The 25660-nt window shown below is 41.2% G+C and overlaps 1 protein-coding gene across 7 annotated transcripts in view; it reads right to left on the bottom strand.

Moving 5' to 3' along the window:
• Nucleotides 1-25660, bottom strand: part of NCOA1 (nuclear receptor coactivator 1) — a 220557-nt gene that overhangs the window by 83572 nt on the left and 111325 nt on the right. For all 7 annotated transcript variants that reach the window (XM_084793407.1, XM_084793411.1, XM_084793409.1 and 4 more), the window contains 2 exons: nucleotides 10229-10386; nucleotides 3505-3610 (listed from right to left, as the gene is read on the bottom strand). In XM_084793407.1, the coding sequence (XP_084649533.1) occupies nucleotides 3505-3593 (89 nt within the window). In that variant the 5' untranslated portion in view covers nucleotides 3594-3610; nucleotides 10229-10386. The remainder of the gene's footprint in view (nucleotides 1-3504; nucleotides 3611-10228; nucleotides 10387-25660) is intronic.

Raw genomic sequence — 25660 nt, 5'->3', positions numbered from 1 at the left:
ACTATGCAAAAAAGTCAATGAATGTTTGATACAGATGTCATTTTTTCCAGAATACTTTTGATCCTATGGCTATAGAGGGATCATGTTGTATTCTTTCTTAATTAATGTACTAGCAAACTCAATAAACATTCCTAAATTTAACATATGACAGATAATTATGTGATATTTCCTAACACTCTGAAGTAAGTTAGATGTAACCTGAAAGGAAATAAAAGGAAACAGGCCATTGTAATATGTTACCACAAAACCAAAATCTATAGAAACTCACAGAAATGGTGGGTAAGCCCAGAAAGAGTATGGCACAAAGTTAGATGTAGGGAGATCTTACATACAAAGCATATTATATGCCTCATCTTTTTTAATCCTCACAAACCCTAGGAAGTAGTTATATGTATAAAGCGAGAGTGGAAGTATGAGGCTCTACACTGTGGGTAACCGCTGCGTATGGCCGGCCACAGAGGCACATGGACAGGAGGGGGGGGGCAGGGTCCTGCGCAGTGTGAGCGCTGCTCAGGGGCATGGGCTCGCGCTTCCACTCACTGGCTAGCTATCACCTCCAGAGAAGTGAACAGCAGTTTAGCCTCTAGGCTTCACTCTCTTCATCTGAGCCACTGGGATAACGACATTAGTTACCTCCCAGGGTTTGTGAGGATTAAAAAAGATATGATGTGTGACACGCACTGCAAAGTTCTTGGAATGTCCTATTGGCTCAATAAATGCCATCTACTATGACTTTAATTACAATGATTTATTTTTTTTCAAAAATGCGGAGCCCAAGAGGATGTAAGAAGAATCATTGGCATGGCCAGATCTGCAAGTTCCTTAAAGACAGAAGGCCAGCCTCTCACTTCACTTAGATCCTTCCAACAGCACGCAGATGGTGGCGGCTCAGCAGTCAGCACCTAATAAGCACTTGTTGAGCTAGGCTGGAAATGCTCAAGAAGGATAACGCATAGCCAACCTCCATTTAAAACTAGCATCTTACTCTTCATTTTCTTAGGACAAATGAGGGATTGGAGAGCTCGAGCTACCTCACCACAAGGAACTGTAACTGAGAAGCCGTTCTGTCTTGGGCTCTTTAGACAGTACTATTTGGCTCTGCCACAGGGCTGGCAACATCTTGTGAGGCCTAACAGATGCTCTTTATGACTAATGAGCTCACAGTCTGTTTGGGGAGACAGCATATAATAATAGGACCAGAGGAAGCATTGCAAGGTTGCATTAATACACAAACAGTTTCAAAGCAATACATTTCTGACTTTCCATATCAAAGATATTGCTTTATTAAAACTGAAGCCCGTACATATAAACCTGAAGGGGTCAGTGCTTTCAAATATCTTTCAAGCAAACATCAAGATAATTATCTCAAAACATCCAAAGAGGAGAAAAAAGAGTACATAGAATTTTTGTTATCTGTAACGATGTTATCATGAACAGATACATGCACACATACAGAACAAAAACAAAGGCAAGGAGATTGTTGAGCACAATAGGCAGATATGTTATTGATGTCCACAACTGTTAGCACTCATATACATTAGTAACTATCAATTCAAAAATACAATATGGGCGTGATGGTCCATGCCTAGAACCCCAGCCCCCCTGAAGCTGAAGCAGGACTGACCCAAGGTCAAGGCTAGTATGAACTACAGAATGAAACCCTGCCCAAAACAACAACAAAGAAATTACAGAAAAAGGAGAAAGGCAAGTGTAATAAGATATTAATATGGCAGCATATTACCAATGTTATATGGTTATTACATGTAGCTTTTTAGTCTCTGTTCTTATATATTCAAAATTGCCTCAAATGAGAAGTTAAACATAAAAGACAATGATCTTGTTTATTCCTAAGTTTTCCCTTAAGAAAGACTGACTTTATATATGGAAATAAACAATGCACTAACTTTGACAACACACATCTGGTTCACACCATGGCATGAACCTTTATCCTAGCATGTGGACACATGTGCTTGAGCACTTAGGTGACTGCTCTGTAAGGAATGGTCACTTCGTTTTCCAGCCTCTAGACATAGGCATTTTTTGTTTGTTTGTTTGTTTTTGGTTTCTCCGTGTAGCCTTGACTGTCCTACACTCACTTTGTAGACCAGGCTGTCCTCGAACTCAGCGATCTGCCTGCCTCTGCCTCCCGAGTGCTGGGATTAAAGGCGTGCGCCACTACAACTGGCTTTTTTAAAACTGTATTTATTTATTCACTTTATATTCCAGTTGTAGCACCCATCCCTCCTTTCCTCCTACCCACTTCCCTCTCCCATTCCCCCTCCCTTTTCTTCAGAAAACAGGAGCCCCCTTACCTACCCACCCCAGCTTATCAAGTCCCATCAGGACTGAGTTATCCTCTACCCGTGGCCTGGCAAGGCAGTCCAGTCAGGGGGAAGTGATCAAAAAGCAGGCAACTAAGCCCATAGCATTCTTTAAGCCCTCTCCTTTCCCTCCCTGAGGGAGAAAAGCAGGCAATTAACAGCTGAAATGCTGCTGCAGCTTTTCTCTGAGATCAGTGTCATCAGCTGGGGTGATTTTGCTTTCCTTGCCCCTGGGGGAACATCTGGGAACGTTTACAGACCATTTTTGTTATTACAACTAGGACACTACTGGCATTTAGGTGTACATGCAGTAATGCTGCTAACCATCCTTCAACACACACACAGCCTTCACAGCAAAGGATGTCACTAGTGCAGAAACTGGGAAAAAAAAAAACCAGAACAACAACAAAACAAACAAAACTCAATCTGGTTCCTAGAAGCCAAACATAATAAAATCTGCATTTTCCTCTTGTTAGCTGAGAAAATGCTTTTATTCTGAGTGAGGTTCCTCCTTTATCTGGCACTTGTTAGGGTTACCTTAGTACAAAATTTCTTTCGCTTGTTTAATATAGTTATTTAAAAAGCACAGCAAATAGCTAATGCCATAAATAATTTTTAATATATTATAATAACGTACTTCTTAGCTCCTACTATAGCATTTAAAGATCTTCAATACATTCATTTATTCATTTGACGAGATTTACTGTCCTTACTAGCTAAGAGCCACATACTGCACTGTGAACTAGGGACACGGTGGCGAGCAGGAACAGGGAAGTGCCTTACCTTACAGCAGCCTGCAGTCTAGCAAAGACGCTAAGAACTTAGGCAAAGAGCACATATGCTAGCAACAGCCTGCAGCTAGGGCACGGTCAAAGCCATAGGGATGTACAGGACGGATACATGAGGAGGGGAGACTTGAGCTAATAGCTGTGGGAGGAGGAGAAGCCTCCCTTTAAGGAAGTAATGGCTAACACAGCACCTGCAACACAGTTACAGATTAACTGTGGAAATAAAGAGGATGCAAGTGGGAAGGAAGGAGAAGTACATGCCCTCCATGGAACGGCAGGATGTGCTAAATAAGCAAAAGGCAGGTGGCCACTCAACGTGGAACAGATGAAACAAAGCTCCAAAGTGCTGGAGAAGTAACAACAAGAAGCTCTGCCAGAGACAAACGCATCCCTACCTTGATGCCAGTGTGTCACATGGCGATCCTTTTCTCTTATGTGAGTCTGGGTTTGCAGGGTCTGATGAACTGTCCCCAAGGCCACTCATGTTGATAAACTTCACACCTAAACAGAGAGGGTAAAAAAAAAATAAATCTCTCATGACATTTCAAACTAAATAAGGGTAGGGGAAGCTCCCTTATTATTTGTAAGCATAAAAAACAAAAAACAAAAAACAACAACAAAAAACCAAACCAAAACAACCACACACACACACATACACACACACACACAAATGTCTCTAGACAGTGACTAAGTGACAACAGCCATCATGGAAACACCAGCTTCCACAGAACCACAGGACACCAGCTACTTGTTGCTATACTTATTTTCTAAGTCAGTGAAATAAAATTAACAATCCCTTGTGAAATTGCCATAATCAATCAGGATAAAGATTTTTTTAAGAATAATTAAGTAGAAATACATTTTACCAAGTGAAAAAATCACTTTCATGTGTAAATCTAAAAACTGGGCTCTGAAAAATATTTGTTATTAGTATTACTCAGATTCAAAATTACTACTTAGACCTACTTTGCAAAAAGGCTTTAAACAACTTTATTCATGAATCTGGAGATTTTATACTGATAGAAAATGAACAATATATATATGATTAAAGTTAAAGTGAAACGAACAATGTACACATGATCAAAGTTAAAGTGATAAGCTCAATTTGGATTTTTAAATTGTACTTTTCCACTCTGAATTCCATATTCCCAACCTCATGTTTATATCATGAGAGACCAAGATCAAATGTTTAGTCTATGTTAGGATCTTAGTATGGATGCCAGAGAACACAGAGTCATTCCCCTAGCATGTCAGCCAGGTCTTCACATGTGCCAGTTACTGATCTGTCCGCATCAATCACTGCTTTGCAGAGGCAGAGCCCTGAGGAAACTCAGAACCCTATCCTTGACCGTAGAGTCATCACTGCCTTTTGGATTTCAATAGTGCCAAATGCTACCCTTATCTTTAACTCCATTTTACCCTCAAAAGGGGAGAGGAAACTCATGAAATGAGAAAATCTGGAGCTCTTCCTTAAGTCTAAGTTACTAAACAACATAGCGCTGTACGTCAGCAGTCGGGTTGGGAACACTGAGACAACTGTGGAAATCCGTGGCAACCTCGCACAGCTGTAATCCTCTCCGACTTCTACAGCTCACTCTTTATAGATCTTCCACAGGCCAAAGAGCATTGCCCTCTTCTCACTATATAAACAATCCCTGCAGTTTTAATCAGGAGATTACTTCATGCAGACAAGAGAGAATGTTTCCAATTTCTCCCTATTAGAAGTATAGTTTTCAAACTATCCAACACTCCAAATAGTCTGTTCTTTGGACAGGGTTGTTCTGCATCTTGGGCTGGCCTGGGATTAAGACTGCAGCCCTGGCTGGCCTCAAAGTCCCAGTCTTCCTACCCACTACCTCATGCAATCATGCAATTGCTTTTTAATTCTTTTTTTCTTGTTTATTCATCATTTGTAACTGCTATACATTTTCTGCCAATTCTTTCTTAAGAGATTTTATACTGTCTCCTTCTTCAGTCTCAGATATAATTATGATCCTAGCTTGGAACCAAAAATCTCAAGGATTCTAGATTAATGAAAGATTTTTTTTCTTGCTTTTCAGTTCTATTCACCCTCATTTTTAATATGTCATATAAACAGCAGCAAAGACACTCTTTTTTTTTTTTTGAGACAAGGTTTCTCTGTGTAGCCCTAGCTGTCCTTGACTCACTTTGTACACCAGGCTGGCCTTGACCTCACAGCCATCTGCTTGCCTCTGCCTCCCCAAGTCCTGGGACGAAAGGTGTACAGTGCACCACCACACTCAGCTAGCAAAACCACTTGCCCTGATGTCATTTCCAAGATACCACTGTTTTATTTTGTTTTTCATAAAAGTCCATTGGATTCCCCCTTACTGTAGGAAACATGATCAAAAAAAGAAAGGGGGAGGAAAAACCTCACTTAATTTACAGTTTAACTATGACCTGCCTGTCCGTGGTCTAAGTCCATAATGTCTCTTTAAACGTATTTGCTCCGTATGTTTTTTGCTTGTTTGTGTGTTTTTGTGCTTTGAGCCATTTTAGTCTCTTGTCTTATATCCTACAAGCAAGAACACACCAGGATCTGTTTTCGTTTCCTAAATCTAGCCGCCCCCTTCCTTTGTCATCATGTGGAGCTCAGGTCACTATCTAGTGTACTACAGAAATAGTTTTCCAAATGGCCTTTTCCAGCCTTGTCCTCCTTAAATGACTGCAAAGAGCCCCCATCTTCCCTACTAAAGGCAAGCCGGAGCCCGGCTGAAACGCCACTGTAACTTCTCATTACTCAGATCTCCTCCTCCACAGGTTACAGGTTCAGTTCACCTAGTGTGCCAGTGCACTACAGAGCTTGCTGAGGGAACAACTAAACGCATGCCCAATCAAGTGCTACACACACACACACACACACACACACACACACACACACACACACAACTTGTGTTTTCTTGCTGTTGTTTTAGATACCATCTCAGATTGGTCTTGTAGTCACAGAGATTGACCTATCTCTGCCTCTATCTAAGTGCTGGGATGTCTATGTAATCTATATAGAAACAAATTATGCATATGTAAAAGTGTATTACAGATAGGAAGTTCAGTTTTATATTCAATAAAAATCAAAATAAAATTCTTGGCTGCATGCTATATGTCCAGCAAAGGTAACTTTAGACAAAATTAGACAAAATTTTAAGACACTGACCTTAGTGTAAGGAGTTGTCCAATGTAAATGAGTGTCTAGTGTCCACTGAGCTCTATGCTTATAATAACTTCTCTTCTAAGCCCTGGATACCCACTGTGAATCAATTTATAAAATCATTATTCTCATGATTTCTTTTTATTTTGAGGGATGAAAATGATAAAAATTTAAAGTAATTTACATGGTACGTTTAAGAAGCTAATAAGAGCCAGGTGTGGTGGCACATGCCTGTAATCCCAGCACTCGGGAGGCAGAGGCAGGGGGATCTCTGTGAGTTTGAGGCCACCCTGTTCTACAAAGCAAGTCCAGGAGAGCCAGGGCTACACAGAGAAACTCTCAAAAAACCAAAAACTAAAAACCAACCAAAACAACAACAAAAACCAAACAACAACAATAACAACAAGCTAGTAAGTGCTCTGGAGAAAAATCAGGGGAAAGTAGACTTTAACTGCGTGGGTGTGAAGGGACAGTGGGATGCAGTGGGAAAGGTGAGTTGGCGGAAGTGAGGGACGCAGGACTGTGACAACAGGAGCAGATGAAAGCAGAACACTGGCTTTTTCTTTTCTTCTAAGAAACAGTAATAAGCATGGCTTGGGCAGGGATGGAAGAGTGGAATATGAAGTCAGAGAGGCAACAGGCGGCAAACCCTGGCAAGCAGAGAAAAGGTCTGACAATGCTCTTGTTAACATACCTGCTGTAAGTGACCGCACAGTAAGACTATCAGTTATGTGGACAGCCATTTCACACCCTAAACATGCCCCGGCTCATCTGCTATTAGAAGCTCAGCAGGGCTGGGCCCGGCTAGGACTTAAATAGGAGAATACCAGCTAAGACAGCTGTTATTAATAAAACAATAATCTTTTTTTTTTTAACCATGGAAATTCAAACAAGCAGAAGTAAGGTTAGCGCAGGATCACAGAAGATGCTGCCTCATTTTCACACATCAACAAATGTAAGTACATTTACATGTTTTTATTAAGATGAGCCTTAAGACAAGATTCCCAAGTTAAGTATCTGCTGGATTTTTCTGAAATTCTGGAGTGGAGACAGCAGACAAAGCAGCAGTCGCCAAACAGGCACCCTACAAAAATAAGAGGCAGTGTTCAAAGAGCCATAGGAGAGCCCCCAACTAATCCGTTGGTGGTACACTCCTGTATTAAGAGTCTTATCCTTACAAAACACAACACACACTGTAACACAAGGCCTTCAGTGGGGACAAGCTATCAGTGCCGTCACCTGTGAAATGACTTTATGTTTGGTTGTTAGGGATATAAGTCAGGGCAATTAACAAAGCCAGTTTGCATATCACTTTTTAAGCAGACTGAACGTGTCTAAGTAAAAGCACTCTGTTGATTTAAAAAGTTGCTAAATTATATCCAATCTCATGCAATTTCCACAGAGGAATTCCAGTGACCAGAAACTACATCTATGTCTGGTCAAATGTGCCAGACTAACTAACAGGTGAAGCAACAGAAAATAGGACAGTACTCTTAAATTCAGTTAATTTCTCTACAAAAGGAATTTGTCACTTGTCTCCCAGATTGAGCATACAACTGCATAATTTTAAAAAATCAGCACCAATTAGCTAACAAACAACCCTAAGAGTGTCCTTCGCCCAGCAAACAAGTGGCACAGAAAAAAAGATGTAAGATGAAGGTGACACCCCAGGAACCACAGACCCCTAAACTGGCCCTCCCATAAAGAGCAGTCATGATGACAGAATGCTCCCCAGCAGGCTAACTGCTGCACAGAAGTGTTTCTCAGACTAGAGTTCCGGACACCTGCATTCTCCACAAACACTGAAACATTCCTCAGGTGGCAACAAAGGATGAGGACTTAGGATATTCGCTGACCTTTCATGGCTGAGGGAACTGCCCTTGCTTGGAGATACTCTCTTTAGTTTATTTAACCATTCATCAGCTGGTGAACGTTGAAGTTATTTCTATTTCTCAGCATTATCAGTAATATTGTTGTGAACCTATCACATAAGTGTTTGTGTGTGTGTAAGATTTAATCATCTTGAGTGTAGAACTGGGACTAGAATTGTCATGTTATATAGTAATTAACTCTGATTTTCTGGATGACAATACATTTTATTTTATTTATATATATATTTTATTAATTTATTTATAGTACACCTCAATTGTTATTCCATCCCTTGTATCTTCCCATTCCTCCCTCCCTCCCGCTTTCCCCCTACTCCCCTCCCCTATGACTGTGACTGAGGGGGACCTCCTTACCCTTTATATGCTCATAGGGTACCAAGTCTCTTCTTGGTAGCCTGCTATCCTTCCTCTGAGTGCCGCCAGGCCTCCCCATCAAGGGGACATGGTTAAATATGGGGTACCAGAGTTCGTGTGAAAGTCAGTCCCCACTCTCCACTCAACTGTGAAGAATGTCCTGTCCATTGGCTAGATCTGGGTAGGGGTTTGAAGTTTACTGCATGTATTGTCCTTGGCATGTACCATAGTTTGAGCAGGACCCCTGGGCCCAGATCTGCCCGTCATAATGTTCTTTTTGTAGGTTTCTAGGACCCTTTGGATCCTTCTATTTCCCCCATTCTAAATGGGGCTCAGAACTAAACAGAGAACTCTCAACAGAGGAATATCGAATGGTTGAGAAACACTTAAAGAAATGTTCAACGTCCTTAGTTATCAAGAAAATGCAAATCAAAAAAACTTTGAGATTCTATCTTACACCCATCAGAATGGCTAAGATCAAAAATTCAAGTGACACCACATGCTGGTGAGGATGTGGAGAAAGAGGAACACTCCTTCATTGCTGGTAGGAATGCAAACTAGTACAACCACTTTGGAAATCTATCTGGAGCTATCTCAGAAAACTGGGAATAAGGCTTCCTCAAGATCCAGCTATTCCACTCCTTGGAATATACCCAGAAGATGCTCTAGCACACAACAAGGACATAAGCTCAACCGTGTTCATAGCAGCCAGAACATGGAAACAGCCTAAGTGTCCCTCAATAGAAGAATGGATAAAGAAACTGTGGTACATATACACTATGGAATACTACTCAGCTATTAAAAACAAGGAATTCCCGAAATTTGTGGACAAATGGATTGAGCTAGAAATGATCATAATGAGTGAGTTAACCCAGAAGCAGAAAGAGTCAAATGGTATATACTCACTTATACTTGGACACTAGCCCATGAAAGTCTTCACTTATCAGGAAAGTGGGACAGAGGGGGAGGACATCCCATTGGGACAATACATTTTTAAGGTGACAATACATGAGGATTACAACTCTATATCCTTGTCAAAGGCAGCTGCCCTCTGTAAAATCCCACTCAGGTGCTATAAAATGCTATTTCTTTATGGCGTTGATATATGTTTCCTTAATTGCTAGTGACTCTGAGCATCTTCTCACGTACTTCCTGGTCTCCTTGTATCTCCAATGGAAACATGTCTCATTCAGGACTTTTACTTATTTTTATACTAAATTTTACTATGTTTAATTATTTATTGTGCCCATCTAAGTAAGGCACGATGTCATCAGACGCAAATAAATAGTAAGCTTGTTATTACTGTGAAGCAAATTAACCCCCATAATCTCACACAAACATTTTTCACTGCTGCAAGAGCAGTTATCATCTACTCAAGTTCTAAGTACAATACACTGCTGTAACTACGTCAGCTGTGTCACTTGTGTATAAGAGATCTTAGACTTGTTTGTTCAATTGACGGTCTTACCTTTATCTCCTAAACTCATCGTTTACTCTAAACACACTGCCTATCTGCCAACACTTCCACTTAGGAATATTAGCATTTACTTTACAATAACCTTCAAGCTTCCCAGACCAAGCTCATACACACACACACACACACACACACACACACACACACACACACACACACACACAAAACAAAACTCAACAGGCAATGGTTTTCCCTCCACACTTTGACAGTGACAAAGTCCTTCAACTCTTCCCTACCTGGGAGACTTCTCTGTTCATAATGAGTCCTCAAAGCGGATATGGTCAAACCAAGTGCTGCAGAGGGCAGCTCTGGGGGAGTGGAGTGATGCAGTGCTGTCCAGAGGTGGCGCTCGTCGGTTTGCTCTCACCTCATTTAAGGCCAATTACACACACAACTAAAGTGAGAAGAAAAAAGCAAACGAGAGGTTAGATTGCCATTTTATTCTTCAAGAAATAATAAAGGCCAGAAATAGTAGGAAATAAAAGAAATGCAAATTTTCAAATCAAATGAAAAAATATTTCCAAAACACAGTGGATGAAGATCTGAATTTGCAGGCAAAGACCTTCCTGCTGGTCTTCTCTGAGACAGCTTGCCACTAAGGTAATGCATAATTACATTCTGTTCAACTTCTAAGAGACTCACTGAGAAGCCTTTAAAAAATCATCTCTGGCAACATTTGCATGCTTATCCTTCTTATTACCTGTAAGTTAGGATTTTCATGTTTCAAATTATTTCATTCTTTCAGTTTATATAATATGCTTCCCATGTATTGAAATTATTATAACATTTTATTTTCAAATTTTCTGTTGGAAAAGCTTACAGACCTTTATATTTAAAGTGAGTTGAGCTCTGGTTCCCACAACAACGGGTTCTCTTGTACTGTATTTATTAATCTGCTCATAGATAAGAATTATAAACTGCAAACAAAATATAAAAGTAACTATTTGAAGATACTGGAAAGTGATCAAAGTAGACTCAAATTGTAGATCTGACTGTTGTTCAAGGAAGGGAGCCACGCTGGGTGAAACCCATACTCAGAAGGTTTTCTCTGTAGGAACTTTGTCAAGGCTTCCCTTAAGTGCTGGGAAGCTAGAGTCAAGACAGAAAGCCGTGTCTCATAGGCTTTAGTCATTACTGAATGCACATCAGAGCTAATGGGAACTTGAAATTGGTTGACAGAATTATCTACACAAGCAACTCCACATTCATACAACTGAATGTGAAAGCTACAGAAAATTTGATAACAGTAAAAGATTTCTGTACACTCAAATTAAAAAACTAATTTGAAGTTAAATGTATAATGTGTCTAAAATGTTTCTGGCAGTGCTTACTCATGTCGCACCTCGTGACGTCATTGTGGCTTTGGTTCTGAACACACAATATGCACATGCTGCACCACATGTACCTGCACACCACAAAATGCTAATGATGATGTCTGAAACACCTCAGCTCAGATTTCAGACATTGGAGTCTGTGAATCATGGTGTTTGACTGCACACACAAACCTTTTTGTTCTTAGAGAATATGGTCGTTTAATTATGAAAAACAAAGACAGCCTTTTTCCAAATGTCATTCTTCAACATTTAAGTCTCAAATTAGTATTATATTTGTATTATTATATTACTAGAAAAAATTATTTGAAAATGGCTGTTTATGTGGCTGGCTTGATTTTTTTTAAGATTTATTTTTATTCTCTCTCTCTCTCTCTCTCTCTCTCTCTCTCTCTCTGTGTGTGTGTTTGTGTGTGTGTATGTGTCTGTGTGTCTGTGTGTCCCCACTCTAGGCCAGTAGACAGTGTTAGATCCCCAGCAACTGAAATTATAGGCATTTGTAAGGTGCTTGCTATGGGTCTTGAGAACCAAACTTGAGTTTTCTGGAAGAGCAGCAAATGTTCTTGACTGTTGACTCCTTTTTCCAGCACTTTCAATTTTTTTTAAAGATAAGTAAATGAATTTTGGCTTGTGATTGGGTTAGAATTTCCAGTAATTTCTGAAATGGTCCTAAATATGCTTTTGCCATTTTGTACTACATATTTATATGAAGCAGCTTTCTCAGCACTGACAACTTAAAAAAATCAAAATATTGATCAATTCTGAAAAACGCCAAAGATGCTTTGCATCCTGTAGTATCAAACATTCAACCAGGATTTCATCCTTTATTTAATCTTCTAAAAAAAGATTTATTTATTTTATGTGTGTCAGCGTTTTGCCTACATATACATATGTGCAACACCTGTTGCCTTGTGCCTGTAGAGGTTAGAAGAGGCTGCTGGGTCATGTGCTGTAAAGGGTAAAAGACAAAGGAAAAACACCTTGACCCTAACCTGACCTAAGATCAGGGACAAGAAACAGAATCCCACCAATCCCCGAGCTTGCCATAGAATCCCATTAATCCCTGAGCACTGAATGCCACCAATCCCTGAGTTTTAAGATTAAGCCACAGAATCCTACCAGTTCCTGAGCTTGCTGCCATATCAGGCCACATAATCTCTCCAATCCCAGGCCACCCTGGAAAGCTCTGCCCCCAAAGAAACCCTGCCTTCCACTCAGTGCTCTGCTACTTCTCACCAGCCAGCCTCATATGAGGTTTGCTGTCTAGTGTGACTATGGTATTCCTTGGCTCCCGACTGCCAGATTACCATTTGTCTCCTAGCTATAATACTTAGATTGATGCTGTGACTTGGCTAGGTTCTCCTGGTGTCCGTGCTCCACCTCAGGGTCTAAGCTGCATTGGGACCCTAGCCCTCATCTCTGGTCAATCCACAACAGACTCACCTTCCAGCTCACCAACAGCTCAGCACACCATCTATCAGGAGCATTAGCTAAGTTTCTCCTTTGGTTGGTGTAACTGCTTCCCTGAGTCCAAGGAAGTGACTGTTGAGTGCCTGGCACCCCTCTGGTACCCCTGGACACACTCTTTTAAGGCCCCTTCATCTGACCCTATCCCCTGACCCTGGCGTGCAATCCTGCAGTTTCCTCAGGCCCAAGCAGGCTAGTGTGATGTCTCCTGCCCTCTTCTCCAGCTTCACTGTGGAGCTCACTCTACACCCACAGCTCCTCTAGGCCCTCACGGCTCTTGTGACTCTGCTCTCCAACCCTTTCCTGTGGATGGAACACCCTCCTCCCGGAGCTTGGCTTTCATTCTCATCTTCTGGCCTCCAGAAAAGCCCTGGTACCAGGCCCTGAGTCTGTCCTTAAGGCTAAGCCCCTGACCCCTGCTGAGCGCAGTGATGATCCACTGAATGCCTTGTGTCCTCCTCAGGTCTTCCCTGAGTCCTGGGAACACCCACAACTACAGGTTGCAGTGACATTTTTCTTACCCTCTCTCATCCACGGGAATGGCAACTTCCTCCACACCCTCTCATTTGCCTTGGAATGTCTTTTAGAAAACCTCCAGCCTCTACATCTGACACTCACCCTGGAGGGCCCGAAATGTATTCACTTTCGCAATCAAAAGTGGCCTCAATAGCCCTTAGATAATCAATCCAAATGACCACTTAATGGCACCCTAGATCCTAATATTATCTAGGATCTTTACAAATACTGCTAGAGATTAGGAAAATGGAAAGCGATCCCCCCAACGCCTATTTCTCTTTTCTCTTGTTTGTCTCCCCGCCCCCACCCTCCACCATGTAAATGTGCTGTCTTTTAAGTTATTGTTGGTGGGTCTATAGTTTGTTGTAAAGTGGGAGCTGGGAGCCCGACCTGGAGGAGCAGGGAAAGCAAAGGCGTAGGAGAGCTGCACGGGCACACACTCTTCTCTGCTGGTGCACTGCCCAGCTCCCTCCTGCAGTGCCCTGTGTCTATATCCAGAGCTCAAAGTTTCCTATCTCTAGCCTTCTTTGTTCTCAACTTACTGGATGCAGTTTTACACGGATTCAGATGTCCCTTAGGTACGAGTGCCATTAGACTGTTGTTTTGTGCTGTCCCACTTCAATTCACAGCTGGTTCTGGAGTTGGGGTATGGCTCCCCCTCCTTTAGACCCCAACACGCTCATGTAAAGGTTTCCTCCAACATCTCTGTGTCACCTGACTGTGTGACAGAGAAAGGAGGGCAAAACAAAGTAAAGGGACAACTGCTCCCGCCAGGGCCTACTGCTGCTCATCGTACCCTCCTTTGGGTCTGGGTACACTCTCTAAACTCCTGCTATGCTGTGCACACCTGTAATTCCAGCACTTGGGAGGCAGAGGCCAGCTTGGTCTACAAAGTGAGTCCAGGACAACCAAGGCTACACAGAGAAACCCTGTTTTCAAAAACCACAAAACAAAAACAAAAACAAAAAACAAAAGCAACACCACCCTGTAAAATGTGTAACAAATAGGTTAAGTTAAAACCCGTAACAAAAGATCATGCTGAAGGAGGTAACCCTGACCCAGAGAGACACACGGCACGTATTTACTCATAAGTGAATTTTAGCCATATACTGTGGGAGAAACATACTTCAGTACACAGACCCAAGGAAGAAAAGTAACAAGGAGCATCCAAGGGAGGACGCTTACATCTCACCCGGAAGGGGAAGTAGAACAGGCAGGAGTAGTGGTTGAAGAGAAGGAACAAGGTAGGAGAGGGAGGGCAGACAGAGTTGAGGGTGGAGTTCAGACCAAACTAACACGATCCACTTAGCTGGGGCTGAGACAGTCCCTGACCAGGACCCTGGATGAAATTACAGTAGGGAAAAATTTATAACTTGTCCTCTGCCCAGTCTCTGGAAGGCTGTCCTTAAAGAGGTAAATTGTGAAAAAAATCCAAGAGGTCGCCTAGAACAAGCATGAAAACCCATCTCAGTTCCTAGACTGCCTCGCAGCGTACAGTCTGGATCCTGAGACCCCCAGATGGAAACGGCTCCTTATGACCTTCCCCCCGGGGTTTCCTTGACACTGAGGCCAAACCTAACCATCTAAAAGAAGAATCTCTGACTCCACAGGCAGAAGTCTTAGCCGTGGCCTTCAACATGTACCGTGGGAGAGATGAAAGAGTCCAAAACCAAAACCACCGGACTCTAGTTTCGGCTTTCAGCTGGCCACAGCAGCTGCCCAGGCTCCTAAGGCCGAGAGCCTCCAGGTCCTTGTTTCAACTGTGGTCAGGAGGGTCAGTGGGCCCTGGTCTGCCTAAACCCTTGCCAACTGTTCTGACTATACCCACGGTGCCACCAAAAGGGACACTGGGTCACTCATCACTCTCCTGTGCCTTGTGGCGTGAGAACATCAAGTCCCAGTTACCCTCCAGCTGATCTCCCAGGTCCTGCCGTGGACGACTGAAGGGGTCGGGGCCAGCCTTGACCCAACCATCCCATCTCCAGCAGGGAGCCTTGGGTAGTCCTCACAGTATCAGGGCGACCCATCTCTTTCCTTCTGGACACCAGGATCATTGTTCAGTCCTCTCCTGCTCATTCCTCTATTGTCAGAGTAGAGGGACAGCCTTACCAGCCTCAGCGACCCAAACTCAGCTGTGCTATCAACCTGTCCTCTCCTTCTGCTACCTTCTAGCTAAAACAGGAGCCTCTATTTCTTTTGCTTCCCCCCCCCCCCCCCCCCATCCTCCTGACCCTGGAGGATCAACAGCCATCCCCTGCCCGCCCCTTCTCCTCCAAACCACACAGTTGACACACCTTTTCCCTTACCAGCTTCCCAGGTGGATCCCTGGGTATGGGACATCCAACCCTCTCTAGAGCTGAGCATATTCCCTCACATCCAATTACAAAACCCTTTCATTCCCATCCAGAGCAAAAGAGGAGGTTTGGTTCTTGTTGTTCGGAATGTTTTTTCCCCACCTGTTTTCTGTGTGTAGATCAGTCTCTGTTTTCTGGTGTATCTGTAATTTTTGTTGTAAATGTGGGAGCTGAGATGGAAATCAGCCAGGCTCAGTTGAATGGGTGAATGATGGTGGCCATGGCATGTTTTGTTTCTGACTGGTCTTCTCTAACTATGTGAGCTTTCTGAGTTCTGTGTTCATTGGCTTTGCTTTTGCTTTCTCTGCTGTCGTGAGCAGCCACTGCTAAAGCTGCTCGCTATGGCTGTTTGATGGCCAGAGCTCGGAATTTATCTGGGTCTTCTGGTCACTGGATTCAGCTTATGAAAGACAGGGTTTTAAAACAATACTTGTTGGGGCTGGAGAGATGGCTCAGAGGGTAAGAGCACTGATTGTTCTTCCAATGGTCCTGAGTTCAATTCCCAGCAACCACATGGTGGCTCACAGCCATCTATAATGAGGTAAGGTGTCCTCTTCTGGCATACAGGCACACATGCAGACAGAATACTATATGAATAATAAATAAATATTTTAAAAAACCAATACTTGCTTAATGAGGTATTAAAGCTACACCTCCTTGAATTCAAATATAAGAATGTACCTCTGGCCACTGCTGAACTTAGTAAACTCTTCAAATTCCTAAAAGGCAGCCAAGTGGCCAGACCCTGCCTAAGGAAGCTCCAGCAGCCTGGCCCCTCCCCTAGACCTCTGTAACTGTAACTAAGGTCATCTCCAGCCCCTCAATAGGACCCATCTCAGATTATGCTAACTTGAGGTAAAAGTCTGGACAAAACCCCACCAATCCCTGAACAGAAGAACCACCAATCCCTGAACTCCCCAAACTCAGGACTTGAAGTCCCCCCAATCATCACTATGGAAATCTCTGCCTAGAAAGCTCCGCCCCCTAAGAAATCCTATATAAAGGCTGTGTCTGCCTGTTTTCCTGCTGCCTTCTCCCAGGAATAGAGGCAGCACTCTTAGATTCATTTCTCCAATAAATCTCTCTTAAGAGATTTACTGCCTAGTATGATTCATTGGATGAAGCAAAGAAGAAAAGAAGAAAAGAATTGAAGACATTGAGGAAGGAGCAGGGCTGAGGCTCCTGAACTCCTCAGCGCAGCTAGGATACCCTCCCCCGGGAGCTGCAACACCTCTGCCGAGGAGGTGTCCTCTCAGAGCTGTGTGGTTCCTGGGCTCCTGTGTCCCAGGATACCCTTCCCTTGGGACACTGTCCCACCCCAGAGCTGTCTGGTTCCTGCCTTCTGAGTCCTAGGATACCTTTCCTCAGAGCTGTAACACTTTCATTGGGGATAACTTCTCCTCTCAGAGTTGTATGGTTCCTGGGCTCACGAGTCCCAGCATACCTTTCCTTCCAAGCAGGAAGGCCAAAAACACACCACCTTGCAAATCTCTACCCTGGAAAGTTCTGCCCCCAAGAAACATATAAACTCTGTCTTCTGCTCAGTTCTCTGCTGCTTCTTGCCTGAGCAGAGGCAGCCACCCTCCTGGGTTCTTCCCTCCCAACCTCTGGTGTGAGGTTGGTTGCAAAGTGTGACTTTGTGGTATTCCTTGGCTTCTGACTGCTAGGATACCTTTCCCCTCAGAGCTTTAATGCAGAAACAGTTTAGGGAACCAGGACTAAAGAGAGAAAAGGGTATTACCACAGTGGCAAAGAGTGAAGGAGGCCTGGCCATCAACTGCTACCTTAAAGTAGTTTAAATAGGCCATTATTCTCTTTTCTTTTGCCTTCACTGTCAGAGTAACAAAATTCATTCATTCTTTCTTTCATTTTTATTTTATGTGAATGGGTATTTAGCCTGCAAGTATTTGCATCTTTTTTTTTTTTTTTTGTATTTGCATCATTTACATGCAGTGCCCACAGAGGCCACAAGAAGACATCAGATCCCCAAGGGCTGGAGCTACAGATGGTTGCCAGCTACTATGTGGGTGCTAGGATTTGAAGTTTGACCCTTTGGAAGATTAGACAGTCCTCTTAACCACTTAGGCACCACCCCAGCCCTCAGAGTAACAAAATTCTTACACCGAGCCCTCTGAAGAATAACCAGTATAGTTTTAACTGGTTCTTAGCTTTTTCTACCTAAAACTGGTCTTTCTTAGGTTTTATATGATTGTTATCAGTACTTAGGCTGTTTCCTACTTTAATATTTTTGTGATGATTGCTCCCACTTTCCTCTTTCTCTAATTTGTGACTTTAAAAACTCCTTACTGATTTTATTTCTGCTGATGTCTTAAGTGTGATTTGGAAAGGGACCAATACTCAATGCCTATTCAAACTATCATGTTTACCCAGATTTAGTATTGAATGTTGAATGCTATTTCTAACTTTATTCTTTAAAATATTACTGTTATTTTATTTTAGAACAGTCAACATTTTATTTCATATGTCTTTAAACAAATTAGTTTTGATCATTTTAAAATACACCATTCTGACATTCTTTAAAACACCCAGTAAGCAAGGTGGTGGTGCACACCTTTAATCCCAGCACTTGGAAGGCAGAGGCAAGTAGATCTCTGAGTTTGGTGACACCCTGGTCTACAGAGTGAGTTCCAGAACAGCCAAGGCTGCACACAGATAAGCCCTGTCTTGAAAAACCAACAACCAACCAAACAAACAAACAAAACCATCCAGGAAGTGAAATTATTGGGTAAATGAAAATTTTAAGCAGCTGTGACACGCAGCAAAGCCTATGCAATAATTTGACTGGAAAGAGGCACAGATCAAAGCAGTGCTTCTCTGTACATAAGCATAGCACTATGAATTATGACTTTTAGAGAGCACAGCAAAAACGATTCTTTTCCACCAGGAACAGCTGATTTATGAGATGGCTACCAAAAGAAACTGCGGCCCAGTGGATTAATGTCTTATCCAGGTATATCAACTATTGAGCATTATAGAAGTCATTTGTTATCAATAACATTTAAAATATGAGCATTTCTACATTGTTTTAATAAATTGGTACAGATTCAGGGTTGTTTTCATTATAAGATGATTTCTGCTTTCGTTGGGCCATACTTTCTGATATGGGTCCACGGTGGTTTGAGTAAGAGATGCTTCCCACAGGGTTGTGATTTACCCCCGGTCCCTGATGTTTGGGGAAGGTTATGAAAATTAGGCAGGCAGAACCTTGCTACACAAAGTATATCACTGGGTGTATAGCCTTAGGCCACTTCTTGATCTTTTTTTCTGCTTCCTGTGTGTTGAACACAATGTGATGGGTCAGCTTCCTGCTTCTGCTGCCATATTTCCTCTACTGGTTCCCATGCCTTCCCAGCTATGGCAGACTCTGGACTCTACCACTCCGGACCAGAAGCCAAAATAAACTCTTTGTCTTCTAAAGTTGCTTTTTGTCATAGTATTTTATTACAGCAACAGAAAACTAGCACAAGCTAGAAACAGTTAAAGTAAATACAAACTCCCAGTGTGTTCAAATTAATTGATTAGATGAACTATACTGCCACCCAGTAGTGCACCGTCATGAACACCTTGTGGCAACTGTAACAGTTTTCAGTAACATAAAGTTATGATTCCATACCATACTTATTAATTTATACCAAATACATTTTGGAAAAGACACATGAAAAACAATTTTTCTTGGAAGAGACTATAAAATTCTTCATGAGAAATGATGCTACTACCTTTTTCTATTAATAATGACAGATGTGTTGTGTTTCCTAAATTTAAGTTGAAAATGATATAAATAAAAATGGAAATAAAACCATTTATATTAATATTAAATTTATAATCAGAACTAAGTGGTTTTGGTTTTGCTATAGTATGCATTCACTTGCCTTATAAGTACCTCTATAGAGAAAAGACTGTGAAAACAAAGATTTTAAAAGCAAAGTTCTTGGGCTTGAGAGATGGCTCAGAGGTTAAGAGCACTGGCTGCTCTTCCAAAGGTCCTGAGTTCAATTCTCAGCAACCACATGGTGGCTCACAACCATCTATAATGAGATATGGTACCCTCTTCTGGCATGCAGGCTGAATATTATATACATAATAAATAAATCTTTAAATTAAAAAAAGTTCTTTAATTTTTATTACAGAATTGTAATATTAAAATTTTTTTCCTTTTTATTTTTTCTTTTAAGGATCATTGGATTTTATGATTACAAAACTCATTTATGAAAATCTTGTTGCACCTTTCAAAAAAAAAAACCCAAACCCCAAAAACTTATTGCTCCATACAAATTTTCAGGTATCTTTTAAAAATCTGAGTAACTCTAGAGAACATTTAGAAGGAAAAAAAAAAACAATTGTATTAGAAGTCTTGCTCTAAGCATGCTCAGTAAGTGGTATAACTCCTACAGTGAGCAGCAGCAAGTCTCTGGCACATGAAAAAATACAGAAAGTGTAGAACGTTCATTGCAGTAATTTTTATAATGGTAAGCTGTCTACCAACAGTAGAATGGATTAGTAAATTCTAGAATATTATTACAATAAAACCTCACAGTGATTAATACAAATGAACAGAAGCTCAGCTATTAACATCTGCCTACGAGCATCCAAACTCCTTTCTTACAATGGGGGGAGGACAGGGATAGGGTTAAAAGTATCAGTTCTGGAGTCCAACTCTACTATATGCTTTCTGGACTTGGACTTTTAATCTTCGATAAAATACTTAGCCAAGAAGTGTTAGGAGAGGAAACACTTAATACTTTTAAATGACTTAAGACAGTGTGTGGCACATGATGAACACTGTGAAAGTGATTAGTAAGTAGACCTTAACCAACTAAGTTTAACCCTTCTGATTAACCCACCTTTCAATAAATGATGTAAACCAATGTACTTTCCATCAAGACCTGTGTATATGCAGGCTATGTGTTGTCTGCATCTGTGTCTGGTCTTATGTGACTGAGTGCAGAAGTACCTGCACACAGGGGAGGCGAGAGAGGACGGCAGGTGCTTCCTGTTTTACTGCCTTGAGAAAGGCCCTTTACCAAGCCAGAAGCTCACCACGTTTCCTAGTCTAGCCGGTGATCTTAGGATACGCCTATCTCTGGTCCACCAGTGTAGAGACTGGCAGCCATGCCCGGTTGGCTTTCTTTTCTTTTTCTTTCAACATGGGTGCTAGGGACTCAAAATCAGATTGTCACATGCTTAAGCACTCTTACCCACTACGCTCTCTCCCCCAGCCCCTCCTACCGTTTTCACCTAACTTGTTTATCCCTTTATGCCCATAATATTTTCTGTTCCAGAAGGCTTACATGCCTTCATGTCTTGTTTTCACTCTTACTATGCTTCAAGGGAGATACTGATGCTTAAATTCTAAGTTTTAAAATATATACAAAGAAGCCAATCCATTTCTTAAAATCTTGAATTTCATTTCTCATTTCCTCTTTAAGAAGACAGATTATAAATTTAGAGTAAAAATTGTATATTCAACAGTCTGCATATAAACTACTAAGGCTAAAAGATTAATGAGTATTAGTATATACTATATACTAGTATATAGTATAAAAGATAATGAGAAAGCCCCAGAGTAGTAAATTCTAGCATTACTAACTCTGGGTATACTATAAGCACGTTCATCCTAGAGATGAGTCTTAAAAGACTACTCCTACTATTTTTATGCTCTCTAAGTCCCATATCTGGGTTCCTCTGCCTTAATTGTTTTACATGGTGTGTGTGTGACCATGCATGCATGCATAGCTCACATATAGAGTTTCTCTCTTACCATGTGGACCCCAGGGATCAAACTCAAGTTGTTAGGCTTGGAGGCCTGCACTTTCACCTGCAAGGCCACCTTGCTATCCCTTCTGTTTTTTTTTTTTCTTAAGTTTAAAACTTAATTTTAAACTAACTTTTTATTAAATTTTTTCATTCTCCTTTTCATATGATCTTTCTCCCTTCATCCTTTCTCATAAAGAATCCTGTAATTGCTGTAACCAAAAATGTACATGGTATTATCCTTGAATTAGCTTCCACTCTCATACTACATACATTCAAACAAACCATTTAGTTTATCAAAAACGAAACCACAAATGTGCACATGTATGACCTGACACCCACTGCTGCTCATTCTCTTCCATGTGGTCCTTGTCTCACTATAAAACCCCAAACTCACTCCTGGTCCCCTCCAGTCTTTCTCCCTCACTGCAAGGCCTTCATTCCAGTATGCCCTCTGCTGTGAATGCTCCTTTTGTTTTAAAATCACATTTTAAATGTACATATTTGTTGTGTGACTGTGTTTACTGATGTCTTTCCCACGAAGCCATAAGCTTTTTTATGGATATTTTATGGATATTTTAAATCTGAGAACATGGAGAGAAAGAAAAACTAAGTAAGTTTGTAAAGCTGCCGGTTGAGTCCCCACAACGTAGAGAAAGCTTCAGACAATGTAATCTCTCTCTCCTCCCTTCTCCTTCTCCCTTTTCCAGAAATGTAAGAGAAAACACCTGAGTATTAGGAGCCCATATTCAAATAACTGAAAACTAAACCTAACACCTAAACTGCAAGGACTTAGCTCTCTGCTAAAGAACAGTTCTACCAAATTAGAAAACAGCTGGCGGGGACCACCCAAATCATGTTAGGAACTTAACACAAGACCGGCCAAGGTGGTGCACATTTTTAATACCAGCACTCAGGAGACAGAGGCAGGAGGATCTCTATGAGTTTGAGGTCACCTTGGTATACACAGTAACTTCCAGGCTACAAGGGTACATAATGAGACCCCATCTCAAACAAAAGCACCCAAAACACTGTTCAGGTATCTTAAACCTCATTACAGTTTAGAAGTAATTTTATTAAATACTAGAACAAAACCAAGATTAAATCTAATGGTTAAAATTAGTATATATTTATAAGATGTGTTTACATTGTTGATTTTTTCTTTATGCAGCTTATATCTACTCTATCATATTGTTAATTGACAAAAGCAGTCTGGCATGCAAAGCTCCTCTTGGTACTTAAGATAGCAAATACTCGTTAAAGCATAAATTATTTCTATCTAGGTATTTCTATTTCATTTTCATATACCTAAATTACAAATTACCTTTTGACACAGAGGTGTGGTTATCATATATACTTAGAGGATTTTGCAATTAACTCCATTCTTTATGGAATGAAAAGTTGCAGCCATGTAACAAGGTGTGCTACCGTATGGTCACACTTAACTGTCTGTTCTACACAGCAGCATGCACAGTCCCTGGGAGCGGGAAGAGGAATAACAAGGGGCCTGTCCTGTCACATAAAGAAAATATGTGACAGACATTACTGAGGTAGTTTAAAGACAATATATATTTAACTTACTAAGCATGCATCCTTTCTTTGGGTAACAGTATTTTAGTGATCAAATATCCAAGAACTCAGTATGTGTAGGCACTGTATCAAATGCTGGGACTACAGCAGAGGACAAGAGAGGCAACGCCTCTACTCTCCTTTAACTTTAGATTGGGTGACTAAGCAAAGTTAGTAAATAAAAGTGAAGTCTCAGCTGAGACCACATATAAAAGGTATTTTTTTTCACTCTTCTACACTGGGATCAGACCCATGACTCATACACATTGGGCAAGTGCTCTACTGATATATATATATAACTATGAAATTATTTGAGTAATTCTAATCCTCTTCCAGCAATGTGGCAATCCAGGCAATATCCATGTGGACTGAGAATGTCGCTCAGCTAGTCAAGTCTAGCAGACAAGCAGGAGATCCCAGGTTCTATCCTCAGCACAGCATAAAAGAGTGTGGTGGTGCATGCTTGGAACTGCAGCCTTCTTAGGAGTTCAGGGTCAGCCTCAGGCATCTGAAGAATCCGAGGCTAGCCTAGGCTGCAAGTAACTCTGTCTCAAAAATGTAGAATAAATCAATAAATATGGGCCAAAAAAACCTCTCACCTCTATCACTCAAAGTCACTTCTATCCTTACCTTTTCCCTGTATCTCTGGCCTTGGACTTATGGCTATCTTCCTGCCTCATTCTCTTGAATGCTGACGTTACAAACAGATGCCAAAACACCTGCTCCTACTAATTCTGTCTGCTGTGTGTCAGACCAATATCATGTTCGTTACATTCCATATCACTAGCAACCTGACTCTGAAGCACTTCGACAACAGGTCTGACCGTGTCCTCAGTCTGCCTCACAATAGCATGCTCCTCACCAACGCTCATTCGCGCCTTTAGTAGTTTTCCACAATGAAGTCACATCTTGCATTCACATAGCTACCATTCAAGGCCTCCTGTCAACATAGCCTGTATGACAGAGCTTTAAAATACAACAAAAAGTAAACTAAATAAACGAAGAAAGAGAAGTATACCATTATAACGGAATATTTTCTTTTCTTGATAGTGCCCCTGCTCTCCACCTGTCCCTCGTATGTGTGTGAGGATGGGTGGGTGTGGGTGTGTACTCGCGAGTAAGGCAGGTGCTTGCCTGCCAAAGTGCACACGTGCAGAGATCAGAGAACAGCTTTCAGGAGCTGGATCTCTCCTGCACCTGTATGAGACAAGGGACCGAGCTCAGGGATGCCGGCCTTTGCACACAGGAACTTCAGCTTGCTGAGGCATCTTGCTGGCCTGTAATCGGAGAATTTCAAGACCTTCTTCTCAGCAAGTGACAGAAGGACAGATGCCTCGGGAACAAAATCAGATACAACTTAAGAGGTCTGGCTACAGTATCCACCCCTTTACAACTGACTGATTTTTTTTTTTGAACAACACACTCACAATTTTATGTACTATTTTCAGGTACATGTAGACATTTCACCAATAAGGACTAAATATTGAAAAAATAAAGTAAATTTAAGAGAATTAAAGTCTCTGGAATGTGGTAAATGCAACTGAAATAAATTAAAAGTCAGTACATAACATTTAGAAAAAAATTCAAAAGCTCCAAATGTTTAATACATTCTAACAAAAAATGGAATTTGAAAAAATTAAAATAATAAAAAATAATAATGAAAAAATCCAAACAACATATGTTAAAAATTAATGCAGGGGATGTCATTGCCTTAAATTATTATTTTAAGCAAAAGCAGATTTTTAAGTTTTACTCATAAAAATCTAAAAACAAAGGCAAAAAGATGAAAGGAACCAAAGAAGAAAATAACTATAATCAGAAACCAATTCAAAGAATCAAACAACAGAGATGATAACAAAGCAGCAGTTAAAAAAAAGATGACCAAGTTAGCACAGGCAACTTACTGTCTGCGGTCGACACGGCACACTTAGGCATCAGTGCTGTCCACCCTCCATGGTTAGGCTCCTAATCTCTACCCGGGGCCAGGGTACACCTGGACTACTATTGTGTGTGTGGTTTCCTCTCCTCTAGCAGGAACTTCCCGAAAAGGGGAACTGCCCATTCATCAACAAAACACCCTCAAGAGTGCAGACGAGTAAACAGTGTGAGAGCTAAGGAAACCATCTCCTCCCCTGTAAAGAGCAATTTTCTACATGTGCCAAAACCAGGTTTTTAAATGCAGCCTATAAGCAGGACAAGCAAACTTCACTAAACTCATAGTAATAATTCTTTCCAGCCCATTATTTAGGTTAGATAGATAGAAACTGGAGTACTACAAAGAAAAACAAAGTCTCATTTAGCTACCCAGAAGAAAGATGATACTGTGTGTTAAAACCAGCACTTCTTCTCAAGCACCATGCAATTATAGCTTCCTATAAACCAGAGATATATTTTCCCACTAATCCATCATCTGCAGATACATCTTAATATAATTACTTAGAAAAGTCATATATAGTGATATCTGAACAGTTAAATATCAAATCCTGTTCTCTTTTCTCTAAATGTTACCCTGTAGGTATAAAGACATCTCCTTCAGGGGGTTCCTAGTGTAAATAATTCTTTCAAAATGAAACCCATCATAGCTTAAATTTTGTATAAAAACAAAATTTAATATGTACAGGACAAGTAAATGAACAGAGCTCTCTGAGAACATACAGAA

This window comes from Acomys minous, assembly GCF_964271855.1.
Source record: "Acomys minous genome assembly, chromosome: 8".
Lineage (NCBI taxonomy): Eukaryota > Metazoa > Chordata > Mammalia > Rodentia > Muridae > Acomys > Acomys minous.
This window is presented reverse-complemented; position numbering and strand designations above follow the sequence as displayed.